The 13,773-nt window shown below is 36.1% G+C and overlaps 1 protein-coding gene across 1 annotated transcript; it reads right to left on the reverse strand.

Moving 5' to 3' along the window:
- Positions 1 to 3,070: 3,070 nt before the first annotated feature.
- LOC118037222 (rust resistance kinase Lr10) lies at positions 3,071 to 3,535 on the reverse strand. Its single transcript, XM_035043135.1, has one exon. The coding sequence runs from the start codon at positions 3,533 to 3,535 to the stop codon at positions 3,071 to 3,073; it is 465 nt and encodes a 154-aa protein (XP_034899026.1).
- Between the last annotated feature and the right edge of the window lie 10,238 nt (positions 3,536 to 13,773).

The following is a 13,773-nucleotide window of genomic DNA, read 5'->3' on the forward strand; positions in this document are numbered from 1 at the left end:
CACACATGTGTGCCCACGCACACCTTACAAGGAACTGAACTGATTAATTAGTGTATTATTCAGAATATTATGTTGGGGAAAATAGTCTTGCCAAGTTACCCAGAGATTAACTTGTCACTGTTTCATTCTTCTCATGTATCCCACATTTAGTGATGATGCTTACTCACTATCTTTTCAGCTTACGAACATAATATGGGGTGAGGCTGAAGATAGTGATGACCATATCGTGCCATATCCAGAGGCAAGTGAAGATTATTGCAAGAAAAAGGAATCGAGTGAAGAAGCTAGCACCATTAAATCTAGTGAGCAGAAGGCACCTGGGGCTAAAGTTGATACTGATGGCAGAAAGCTGGAGAGCATTTCGAATGTCGACACAAGTGAAGGAACTTCTTCCTTAGGACTTGACATCGACCGATGGCCTAACTTGTCCTCACCTAATGCTGCCAAAACTGAGCAGGACTCCTTGGAAACTTCAATCTCTAACAATCTAACTGAGATTACCAAACTCGATTCATCAGCAGGTGATGAGATTTCAATTACAAGGAAAAAATGTAGATAGGGTGATGAGTTGCATGATGTTTTCATAGCATAGTATCTTACATGCTACTGCCATTTTAATTCTTTTTTTGATTTGGACTTGCAAACAGCCTTCTTAGATCTTGATGAAAACATGAAAGTTGTAGAACTATGTCTTACCAAATCTATGTAACAATTTGAGATCAATTGGACATCTAGAACTCGAGATATGACCCAATTACCGAACAGTGTTCCAGTTTGGACTGCACCAACATCTCTTTTCTAAGTTTAGCCATCTCTTTGTCCTTTCAATTTCTATAATTGAACTCATCAATCAATCCTTTGATTTATGTGATAGGCCTGTATTTAAGATGAAAATTTACCATATATTACGGCATTTTATAGTATTAGACTTGTTATTATAAAACATGCTTTAGTTAAGGAGTTATTGATACTTTAAGTGCAAAATGATGATATAAAACCTTGATAAATATGCACTTTTAAGTGTAAATCATTATACAACACAAATATAGATTAACTATTTAACAAGCAAGGTATTAAGAATTAGTAAGATAAAAAGATAAGACATGTTAATATTAAACATTAAGGTCCATGTTGAGATTACACTATACTTATTCTTACACCATTAGTGTAACCTTTTCACCTTGACATAATAAACTTAGCTAAACATAATGAAGAAGAGAAACGTAAATAAACAAAACAAGAACATAAATAAGATACAAGTTAACTAAGAAAATGAAAGGAAATGAAAAGCATAAACAAGATATTAATTAAAGCAAAACTTAAAGATTACAAAAAATATAAAGAGAGAAATAAAGAGCATGAACATGATCTGAACAACCAAGCCCCTAAATACATGGTAAATGCCTCATTTTATAGGCTAAAATTCAGAATTATTGATTTGATAACTAATTGTTGAGTAGGTGACCAACTCTTGACTTGATGAAAATCCTTATCTTCTTGTCTGAATAAAAAAAAATGCTAGCATTAGAACTGAGTGCACTTGAAAACATGAAAGTTGTAGGAAATTGATTCAGCTTTCTAGAAAAAAAAATGGAGGTCATTTGGACTTCTAGAACTCCAGATATGGGTCAAACACTGAACAATGTTCGGGCTGCAGGACAGATTTGGACTTCTCCGTTGTTGCTATAATTTGGACTTGAAAACGGCCTTCTTAGATCTTGATGAAAACATGAAAGTTGTAGGCCTATGTCTTACTGAATTTTTGTAAAACTTTGAAATCATTTTGACATATAAAACTCGAGATATGACTCAATTACCAAACAGTGTTCCAGTTTGGACTGCACCAACATCTCTTTTCTAAGTTTGGCCCTCTCTTTGTCCTTTCAATTTTCATACTTGAACTCATCAATTAATCCTTTGATTTATGTGATAGACCTGCATTTAAGATGAACATTTACCATATATTAAGGCATTTTATAGTATTAGACTTGTTATTATAAAACATGCTTTAGTTAAGGAGTTATTGATACTTTAAGTGCAAAATGATGATATAAAATGTTGATAAATATGCACTTTTAAGTACTAATCACTGAGGCCAGCCTTGTGGCTGAACCAATATAGGCCCAGCCCAGCCCAATTTATTTTATTTATTATTTTTTTTTCTTTTTTTTGTTCTTGTGTGTTTTTTATTTTATATATATATATATATATATATATATATATATATATATATTAAAATTGTGATTTTTCCACGGATTTTTCTATGTCATTTAGAATAAGATTGGTTTGTATTTTTATATCATAAAAATACAAATCCGGTATTAAAAATACCTGGTTTTCAAAAAAAGAACTTTTATCTTTAGGCATACGGCCAAGTCTCTCAAAGCTAAAAAAAAAAAAAAAACTCATATTTTATTTTTTATACAACAAATAAAACTTCAAAAAAATATATTATTTTAGCATGCATTTTGGCTTTAATAACCAGTTTATTAAAGTCATGAGAACTTGGCCAATATTTCAAAAAAATATTTTGCTTTGTTTTAATGTCTGGGATTACAAATTTATATGTAAAACGTATTCCCGATATTAAAAGGTAGTCCTTTATAGATATTAGACCGGTTAGATTTTTACCCCAAAAGATAAGAACCTCCTTATTGAGGAGGGCTTTTCTTGAACCCTAGACGGACCAACATGATAAGACCTTAGAATTTTTTAGACAATAAAACAATGCAGCTTACCTTAGACATGGCATATTTAGGGAGGTAATACCTTCCCTTTACGCAACCAGTCTCCGTACCCAATCTCTAAGACCAGTTAGGGTTCCTAGTGACCAAAATACTAGGTGGCGACTCCCACTCTATTTTTCACCGCTAAGAGACAAAGAATTCCTTGTCTCATCATATTTTCCACAATAGATAGACTTACCACACTTGATGATTGGGGGGTGGTGGGCGATTGCCGCGACGCTGCACGTATGCGACAACAAACATGACTATCATCAAAATTTAGATATTTAAGGCATACAAATTAACATATTACTTAAATAAACAAACATATAAGAGTATTTCTATCAACGACCAAATTGATATGAAGAATCAATGCTAAAAACATTCGACGGATCTCTTAAACTTGTTGGATTAGCCATATTGATCCTATCATCATTTGATGTCTGTTGTGGAACAAGAAAAGGCTTAGGAGGCATTTGTAGAGATTCAATATCTGCTTCAAGCATCTGTACAACTCTATGCATCGATGGACGATCAATAGGCTTCAATTGTATACACCATAATGCCACTATAGTCATCTTTTTTATTGTGTTCTTTTCCTGCTCTGTCGCTTGATCTTCAAGTATATCCTTTCCTTCATTAACCTGGTCATAAATCCATGAAGGGAAGTACATCTGACTTGAATGATCTGCCAATGCATTCAGATTTTTTCTTCTACCAACCATTTCCATCAACAACATCCCAAAACTATAGACATCAGCTTTGTAAGAGACACCTCCGATACTTTTGTAAAATAACTCAGGAGCCATGGATATCCTTACTTCATACTCGACCTTTCACTATCTTTCATGCAATTTTTCAAGATTTTAGATAGAAAAGTTAGAGAGTTTACGTAATAGCAAAGTTTCTAAAGATCTCTCTCTCCAATTCTTGAACCTTATTTAGGTTTTATGTTCAAGAATTTAGATAAATAGAAAAGTTCTTACCAAGGTGACGCAGTATATGATTAGTCAGAAAACCTGCAAGGAAAACAAACAAATAATAAAGAGACTAAGTAACACCGATATTACTTTTTATTGGGGAATATAAAATAATTATGCATTTTGATTTAAAAAGGTTGAGGAATTGTATATAATATTTTAAATTATCATTACAAGGTGAAGGTCAGTTTAATATAATATATGGGGTGTAAAATTAAAATTATGATAGAGAAAATATTTATTTTTCAAAAAATTAATAAGGCTGTAAGAAAGAGGTAGAAGATTTTAAAATCTGAGAGAGAGAGAGAGAGAGAGATAAATTTCATATATAACTGTGGAGGGGGTGTTTAAAAAATCAAGCCAAGCCATGTACTCTGGTCATTACCCATTATTGGATAATATATGTTAATGTTCTGGGTATTGGTAATAATAATAACAATTAATTATTATTATTATTATTATTTCAAACAAAACAAATAGATTATAAAAATAAAATAAATATGACAATCACGTTTATATTCGCATATTGATATAAAAAAATATAACTGTGATGTGAAAGAGAGGTACTTACCTATTGCATTTTGGATTGGAGAACCGCTTAATCCTACATCTATATATATATAAAAAAAAGAGTTAAAGTAATGAAATTAATTAAAATCCTTTTAAGAGAATAATTATGCAACTGATATGAATGAAAGAGCTAATAAGAGCTTACGACAAACGGTAATGCATTATTTTCCTCTTTTTATCAGCGAACTGTGTCGTTGAGATATTTATGAGCGTGCGCGCGCGCGCGTGTGTGTGAGTGAGAGAGAGAGAGAGAGAGAGTAACGTACCGCAATACCTGCTTATGTTGGCTGCATCAAGTTTGCAGGGGTTCTCTTTCAAAAAATGACAACAGGCCCCAGACCATGAAAGATCAAACCCATATAGAATAGTATCGCGGACTTCTTCTATATAGGAAATATTGGTCCAATTTTTCGGCTGATAAGTGGAAGGCGCTTGATACATAAAATTTACACGGCATGAGTTCGGTATCTCTGAAGGATCACCAAAGACATAGCTAGAATAACCATTTTTGCATGAAGAAGCATCCACAATATAGCCTGAAGGACTCGGTATTGGCTTTGGGCAACTTATAAAAATAAAACTTACAAATAACATAGAATCGTAACCGAACCAGTCAAGATTATATGGAAGATAATCCCTGTTGTCATAGGAATCTATGATTAAAGAATGACCAGGGATAGGGAAGCAATCATCCTTCTGAACATCAGCATCCACAAGTCGAATCGTGAAGTTGCTGTAATCGATTGCCTGAACGTAATATTTTACCGTCTTCTTCTTCAAGTATAAAGCTGGGCGGTTGTTTTCACAAGTAAGTTCATATTTTTGGTTGCCGCAGCTTTTGGGATCGGTACTTAGTCGAAAAGGGAAGCTAATATTATGGATGTTGCCACAAGAAGATGGAGCACAGTCAACAGTACTGTTCTTGCTAGCACTGCAACTCTGGTGACCGGCTAGGATGACTAGAAGAAGAAGGGCTGGGTATGCACCGAAAAGGTGCTTTGATATTCCACTCAACATCGAGAGAAAACTTGCAGGGAAATAAAATAATGGTTTTGTTTTGTTACTCTGCCTGCACATATATATATATATATATATATATATATATATATATGTATGTATGTATTATGTGGTCTTGAGAACAATACTCTTTTTTAAACTGGGTCCATCCTCATTCAATACAAAAGGGGATCGATCATGGGTCAAGTCGACGAATTAATAATTGCATGGTTACTACTGAAGCATTAGGAAATTACATGAGGAGTTCGCACCAACGAAAGTGAAAGCAATTACAAAATATCAACGATCACTTTTTAATTTTTTAATTTGGTAATCATTCCGTATATAATATTTAATTTAAAATTTAAAATTTATTTAAATTTTTTAGAAAATCATTAAATAACACTAACAACTTTTTAATCTCAGTAATTTTATTTATAAACAACAGTAATTAATTATATGAATTAATTAAACTGGATATTTATATAAACAGGGTCCATCCTCATTCAATACGAAAGTGACCGTTATATAAACAGGGCACATATATATATATATATAAACAGGAGGAGTTTTATACAATACAAAAGGGGATCGATCATGGGTCAAGTCTACGAATTAATTATGGCATGGTTCCTACTGAAGCATTAGGAAATTACAAGATGAGTTCCCACCAAAGAAAAGGGGAAGCCAACTTTGAATTTTATAAAAATGCACAGAAGGGGTACCCACCAATGAAAGTGAAGGCAGCTTTTACGACTTTGCAGCAATTACAAAATCAAGGTAGTGATCGTCTTGGACCGTTCAGTCAACTAATATATGAACAGACTTTGATCTATATAAAATTATAAATTAAACACAGTGAAGAGCATAGTACTTTAATATTAGCAAAGACATGCGTCAGTTTAATTTTGCTTGTTGTTTTATTTTAACCTTTTTTTCCTTTTAATTTCACACCAAATTAAATTGAATTAGGTTCAAATTATCATAAAAAAAAATAAAATAAAACTTAAAGAAAGAGGACCCAAAAGTAAAACTAGAAAAATAATTACTTGCCTCACACAAAATTTATGATAATTTTTATTTTAATCCAAAAAATTATTTTATTTATTTTTGAGTTATTGTATTTATTTTTAAAATTTTTATTTTAATCCAAAAATGACTTCCCAAGTCTATGCAAAACAAAAAAGAAGCAAAGTAGCTTAAACAACAAGTCGAAAGAACATATAACAATAATAGAAAAATATATCTTTTTTTTTATCAATAAACCAAATATAATTATCTGCTTCAAGAAAAAAACAAAACAAGAAGAAATTCATGCTTGTACTTGATCTCAATGGTGTGAATTAAGGCTGAGAAAAATCTACTACTTGTTTTTCGTAGCGTGCAGTCTTGCTAAGCATGTGATAACAAGCTGCTATTAAAGAATTCCTCTTTGATCCAAGGTGTTTTTGTAGTATTTACATCGCACTCCCATGCCAGCCTAATACATAAATTAACAGATCTAATTGTTTTTTTGGACGTTGTTGCTAAAGTTTAAATCCAAAAATGTAGTAAACATTCTTAATAACCATCATACTATAATCTTTTAAAGTTAGCATCCCCCCCCCCTGGAGATCGAACTAGATATAATAGCACGAGAAGTATAATTGTCAAATCTAGTTTGGATCATTAGATCATTATATATTCATCAGAATTCACTTTTACAGCACTAGCAAGCATGTCCAGCTTTATCAATGAGCTGGGAAAACCAAGGTTACTTGTATATATATGACCCTAACAGATATGGGACCTAATCACATTAGATGGCATGCATTTTATCGTTAAATAAACTATTCGTTAGGTAGGGTACTATCCAGACAACAGCAGGAAAGAATTTGAAGGAAAATTGTTTTACATCTCCCTCTCTTCAGTTGCTTTGGCATCTTCCGTCCAACTGCCTAATTTGACAATGTCTTCCACAAGAATCTTTCCATCTGTTCGATTCAAAATGATCTAGGCATCAGTTATACAAGGTAAAAAAGAAGAAAATACTAAATTTAGCAAATGCTCAACAAAATGACAAGAAGCAGAGAAAAACTACAAGGTAGAAGAAAAGCATCATGTTAATTTTCTGACCCTTGATAGATTTTCATAAGCAACTCAAAACACCCAATTGGATTGAGAAAATTATCTGTTGACTAGGTTCTTGGTAAATAAGAGGTATGACTTGTTTGCTTTGGCGGCGAAGAAATATTTTTTCATGTGGCATGGTAAAAAGAGGAAAGATGATAAGATGTCTTCTAAAATTCAGCAAAATAAGATGTGTGGCTTCTTAGAACCAAAACCAGTTTGCATGTAGGAGCTGAGCTCAAGAGAACAAATGCATTAATCCTCTAATAAGAAGAAAGTGATGAATGTTGAAACATGCAGACACATTCAAAATGATACATCCTTCAAGTACATCGCCGCAGCTGGTGAGTTCTTGGATGCCTTCCTTGCCTGATGTATCCTTCAAGTACATCGCAGCAGCTGCCACCTCCTCAGGAGTATCTTTCCCATCATAATCCCTGCATACAAGTAGGATTACTGGATGTGAGTGTCATCACAGGATGGAGTTCATAAACCATCTTATTCCCTGTATTTGCATCCCTCTGCTTCATACTAGCCAACAACACTGATTTCTGAGACATTCCTTAGAACCCCCCTCACCATTTGCTACTCTCTTCTTCTTCCATGCTTTCCATGATAAATGTGGGGGATCTGATTCCAATGTTGCAGTGGGTTGATATTACAGGCCACTTGAAGAAGTTGGATAGACTAAGTAAGAAGATGGATGTGTTCTTACAGGGACTGGTTGATGAGCATCGAGATGACAGGGACAGAAACACTATGATAAACCGGTTTCTCGCTTTGCAAGAAGAACAGCCTGAATACTACACTGATGACATAATCAAAGGCTATGTTCTGTATTATAGAATGTAATTATATAGGAAATATTGTAGTCATATTCTTATGTGGTAATCTCCACCTTTACTATTGTATATTGCCCTACTTATATATATAGAAAAGGTTGGCTAACCTATTAGGTTAAGCCTCCTAATCATTCTCAACTTGGTATCAGAGCCTCCTAATTTTTTCTCTCTTTGCAGCTGGCCCTAATTTTCTCCCCCATGGACTCTCCTCCTGCTGCCATTGATCCAATCTCTCCCTCCACCGGTGATGCATCATCACCGGCCAGCCCTCTTCCTGCTGCTGGCTCTGCTGTTCCTTTGCCTCTCATGGGAACACAATCTACAACAATGGTTCCTCTATCAAACACCCACCATGTTGTGTCGTTGAAACTTACGAACACAAACTATCTTTATTGGAGAATGCAGATGAAGCCATATCTCCTTGGTCAAGGTGTTTTTCACTTTGTTGACGGCTCCTTGCCGTGTCCTCCATCTCATATGATTGATGCTTCGGCTGATTCTTCTTCTGCTATCAGCCCCTCTTTTCTTCGTTGGAAGCAACAAGATCAACTTATTTTGAGTGCTCTACTCTCCTCTCTTTCTGTGGATGTGCTGCATCTTGTAGTAGATTGTTCTACTTCACATTGTGTTTGGCGTACGCTTGAGAAGGCACTTGCCTCTCCATCTAATTCTCGGATCATGCAACTACATGGCTCCTTTCAAGACCTTCGGCAAGGTGATGCATCGGTTAATATGTATATGCAGTAAGCCAAATCGTTATTTGACGAATTGGCTGCTGCTGGTCGCCCAATGTCCCTTGAAGATTTCAATCTCTATGTGTTTCATGGACTTCACGGTGAGTTCAAAGACTTGGTAACTAGTCTCATAACCAAGGCTGAACCGCTATCGTATGCTGATCTTCATAGCCATCTTCTTACCCATGAGTTTCTGCACAAGAATTCCTTTCACTCCATGGCTGTCGGTTCATCCTCTTCATCACTGCTGTCTTCTTCTTCTCTGCCGCAGCAGCCACCATTGCTGCCAACACCTCCGAGTTCTGCTTATTATGCCATGACTAATCACAGCCGAAACAGGGGACGTTCTAGAGGTAATTGGCGCTCAAACACCAACCGATTTCAGGCCCCAAACAGAGGTCACTCCGCTGCAGATTGGAGGCAAAATCAGTGGCAGAACAGGAGCACCTCTGCTGCAGATTTCCGGCCAAATCAGGGGCAGTGGTTTGGACATGTCCGCTGCCAATTATGTTCCACTCCTGGCCATTCAGCTCTTCAATGCTATCAGTTTCGCAGCAGCACACAACAGCCCTCTGCTCACCTTGCTGTTGCGAATAATTCTGCTGCAACGACTTGGTTTCCCGACATCAGCGCGAATCAACATGTGACGCCCGATCTTGCAACTCTAACTGATTCTACTCCTTATCTTGGTAATGATTTCTTGCATGTTGGTGATGGTAAGGCCCTTGACATAACCCATGTTGGACATACTACTTTATATTCCCCCAAACGCTTGTTTACATTAACTAATGTTCTTCGTGTGCCTCACATTACCAAACCGTTGTTATCTGTTCAAAAATTCTGTCGTGATAATCATGTTTATTTTGAATTTCACGATTCTGTGTTTTATGTGAAGGATCTCGTCACCAAGGAAGTTCTTCTTTCCGGTCAGAGTCATGATGGTCTTTATGTTCTCTCCGAGTCCTTGGCTATGTCAGTTCCTCAAGCTTTTTGGTCTCCTTGCATTTCCGCGACTGCCGACTTGTGGCATCGTCGTTTAGGTCATCCAACTCCTCACATTCTAAATTTGTTAGTTTCTGATAATAAAATTATTTGTACATCTAAACGATCTTTTACTCAATGTCAAGCATGTCCATTAGGCAAGTTGATTAGTACTTAAAAGTGCATGTTTATCAAGGTTTTATATCATCATTTTGCACTTGAAGTATCAATAACTCCTTAACTAAAGTATGTTTTATAATAACAAGTTTGATATTATAAGATACCTTAATTTATGGTAAATGCTCATTTTAAATGCAGGACTATCACATAAATAAAAGGATTGATTGATGAGTTTAAGCATTGAAAGTTAAAGGACAAAGAGATGGCCAAACTTAGAAAAGAGATGTCGGTGCAGTCCAAACCGGAACAGTGCTCGGTAATTGGATCATATCTGGAGCTCTAGATCTCGGATTTAGGTCCATTTTATATGGATGGAAAGGTAAAACATAGGCCTACAACTTTCATTCGGACACCAAGATCTAAGAAGGCCGTTTTCAAGTCCAAAATATAGGAACAACAAAGAAGTCCGAAGCTGTCCTGCAGCCCAGACACTATTTAGTGTTCAGCCCATATCTTGAGTTCTAGAAGTTCAAATGACCTCATCTTTTTTTTGTTGGAAAGCTGAGACAATTTCCTAGAACATTCTTGAGGATTCTGGGCAAATTATGATGTTAGCAATGACGTCTTGTTCAGACAAGAAGATAAGGATTGTTATCAAGTCAAGATATGGCCACCCACTCATCAATTAGTCAACAAATCAATAGTTCCAAATTTTGGCCTATAAAAGGAGGAACTTACCATGTATTGAGGCATCTTGGTTTCCAGATCAAGATCATGCTATTGCTTTCTCTCTTTGTATTGCTTATGTTTTGCTTTCATTAATATCAAGTTTATGCACTTCATTTCCTTTCCTTTACTTAGTTAACTTCTTTCTCATTTATGTTCTTATCTTGTTCATTTATGTTTCTTTCTTTCATTATGTTTAGCTAAGTTAATTATGTCAAGGTGAAAAGGGTACACTAATGGTGTAAGAATAAGTATAATATAAACTTAACATGGACCTTAACGTTGGATACTAACATGTTTTATATTTGTTATCTTGTTCACTTTTAATTCTTTGCTTGTTAAATGGTTAATCTAGATTTATGTTGTATAACACTTGGTACAACAAATACTTGGCACTTTCATAGCCCATACTGTATGGTATAACCGACACCTGAGCTATGAAAGGAACTTGATTTGTTGTTAACATAAGTTATAATCATGAATGCCTGCCAACATTTACAAGTATTAGCTTTATTCGAATAAGATAACTAATGTAATCATGTTAACAATTTATAATCTGATTGGAACCTCCTTTATGTGTGGTTTCCAATTGAGTAATAAGAGTTTATATTATACTTGTTTGAAGTACCATTAGTGGATCCTCTAACCTTGACATTTATTTTTATCATTGTTTAATCCTTACATTAATCTTCCAACTCAAAGTTCTCATTAATTTCTTCCTTCTCTTCTTTATTGTTGTTATTATTATTATTATTATTATTATTACTACTACTACTACTATTGTTATTATTATCGTTAATATTGTTATTATTGTTGTTGTTGTTATTGTGTTATTATTTATAATTTATACAATTAACCTCTCTGTGGTTCGACCCCGGTCTTGCCGGGTTATTTATTACTTCGACACGCCTGCACTTGGGAGAAGACATCAAGCTTTTGGTCGTGTCACAAGTCATCCCGTTTGTCATTACGACCGACGGGTCACAAAAATTCTACCCCACTTGAATTAATTTTTAGTGATGTTTGGGGCCTTGCTCCAATGTTTTCTTCTGATGGTTTTCGTTATTTTGTTATCTTTGTTGATGCGCACACTAAATATATCTTGTATTATCCGCTTGTTGCGAAATCTGATGTATTTTCCACGTTTCAACGTTTTCAGACACTTGTTGAGCGTCAGTTTTCTCTTAAAATTAAATCTGTTCAAACTGATTGGGGTGGTGAATATCGTAAATTAAATACATTTTTTCAAACAATTGGTATTCATCATCGATTAATTTGTCCTCATACTCATGAACAAAATGGCACAGTTGAACGTCGTCATAGACATATTATCGAAACTGGCCTAACCCTCTTAGGCCAGTGTAATGCCCCATTGCGTTTTTGGAACTATGCTATGGAATCATTGGTCTATCTTATTAATCGCATGCCTACTCTTGTTCTTCAAAATAAATCTCCTTTTGTGTGTCTGTTTCATCGCACTCCTGATTATAACTTTCTACGCACTTTTGGGTGTCTTTGTTTTCCATTTTTACGTCCATATCATGCTCATAAATTAGATTTTCGGTCTTCTCCTTGTGTGTTTTTAGGCTATAGCTCGTCTCATCTTGGTTATCGGTGTCTTGATTTAGAGTCTGGTCATGTCTATGTCTCCCGTCATGTTCGTTTTCATGAATGTGTCTTTCCTTTTAAAAAGTCTGAACAGGTAACAACACCCCCGGTTCCCCCCACTCCACCTACCTATCTTCCATCACTGCAACCCCCTTCCTGTTTTCAGCCTCTTCCTTCCCAACTCGGCAAAACACACAACCCACCTTTGCCCCTTGCCTCAACCCCCCAGCCTACTCCCCTGCCCGTTGATTTAGCCGACCCTGCCTCACCACCCCACACAGCCATACTATCACCACGTGCTTGTCTTTCCAATGATTATTGTGCAGGAACAAGTTCTGACTTGCAGGATTCAGTAGCGGCACAACCCCGCACCTCCCCGGCTTCACCTCTTGGTCTGCAACTTTGTGTTGATCTCTCCTCTTATCCTCTTCAGCACATTCCAGGTACAGGTGCTGCTACTCCATGTCCAGCTGCTCCTAAACACCCCATGGTTCTTCATCCGAGACAGCCCAAGACAGCGCTGATCACCACCACGGCAGCCACCTCTGCTGCTTCCTTCAGTCAGGTAACTTCTCCTCCCTCGCATGAGCCACTTATTTTTCCTGATGCTAACAGATATGAGGCATGGCATAATGCTATGCGAGAGGAAATTCAGGCCTTACGGGAAAACAGAACATGGACTTTAGTGTCGTTTCATCCGTCCATGAATGTTGTTGGTAGTCGATGGGTCTACAAAATTAAACGCAGATCTGATGGTAGCATTGAGAGGTATAAGGCGCGCCTGGTTGCTAGGGGCTTCACTCAACAAGAAGGTATTGATTACTCAGAAACTTTTAGTCCTGTTATCAAACAGGCAACAGTCCGCTTAGTGTTCTCCATTGCAGTTTCGAGTGGTTGGAAAATTCATCAGCTTGACATTCATAATGCATTTCTAAATGGAGTCCTTGATGAAGAGGTTTACATGAAACAACCTCCAGGTTTTGTTGATTCTGCACTCCCAGGTCATGTATGTCGATTGCATAAATCTCTATATGGGTTAAAACAGGCTCCGCGGGCTTGGTACACTCGTCTGAATGATTTTCTATTATCCATTGGTTTCCGTGCTTCTAAAGTGGATACCTCATTGTTTATCTTCTCGGTTGGTAGTGATATTTGTTATCTTTTGGTTTATGTTGATGATATTATGCTTACGGGTAATAATGGAACTCTGCTACAACGCCTCATTCAGCTACTGAGCTCAGAATTTAAACTTCGGGATTTGGGTGATGTTCATTATTTCTTGGGTATTGAAGTGCAGTGTACTGGTCTGGGACTTATGCTTTGTCAACATAACTACACACTTGATATCCTCACACGAGCTGGTATGTTATCCTGTAAACCA

This window comes from Populus alba, chromosome 17, assembly GCF_005239225.2.
Source record: "Populus alba chromosome 17, ASM523922v2, whole genome shotgun sequence".
NCBI lineage: Eukaryota > Viridiplantae > Streptophyta > Magnoliopsida > Malpighiales > Salicaceae > Populus > Populus alba.

What these genes read in the sequence shown, in the direction of transcription:
- LOC118037222 (XM_035043135.1), bottom strand. Translation starts at nt 3,535, where the DNA reads ATGGCTCCTGAGTTATTTTACAAAAGTATCGGAGGTGTCTCTTACAAA.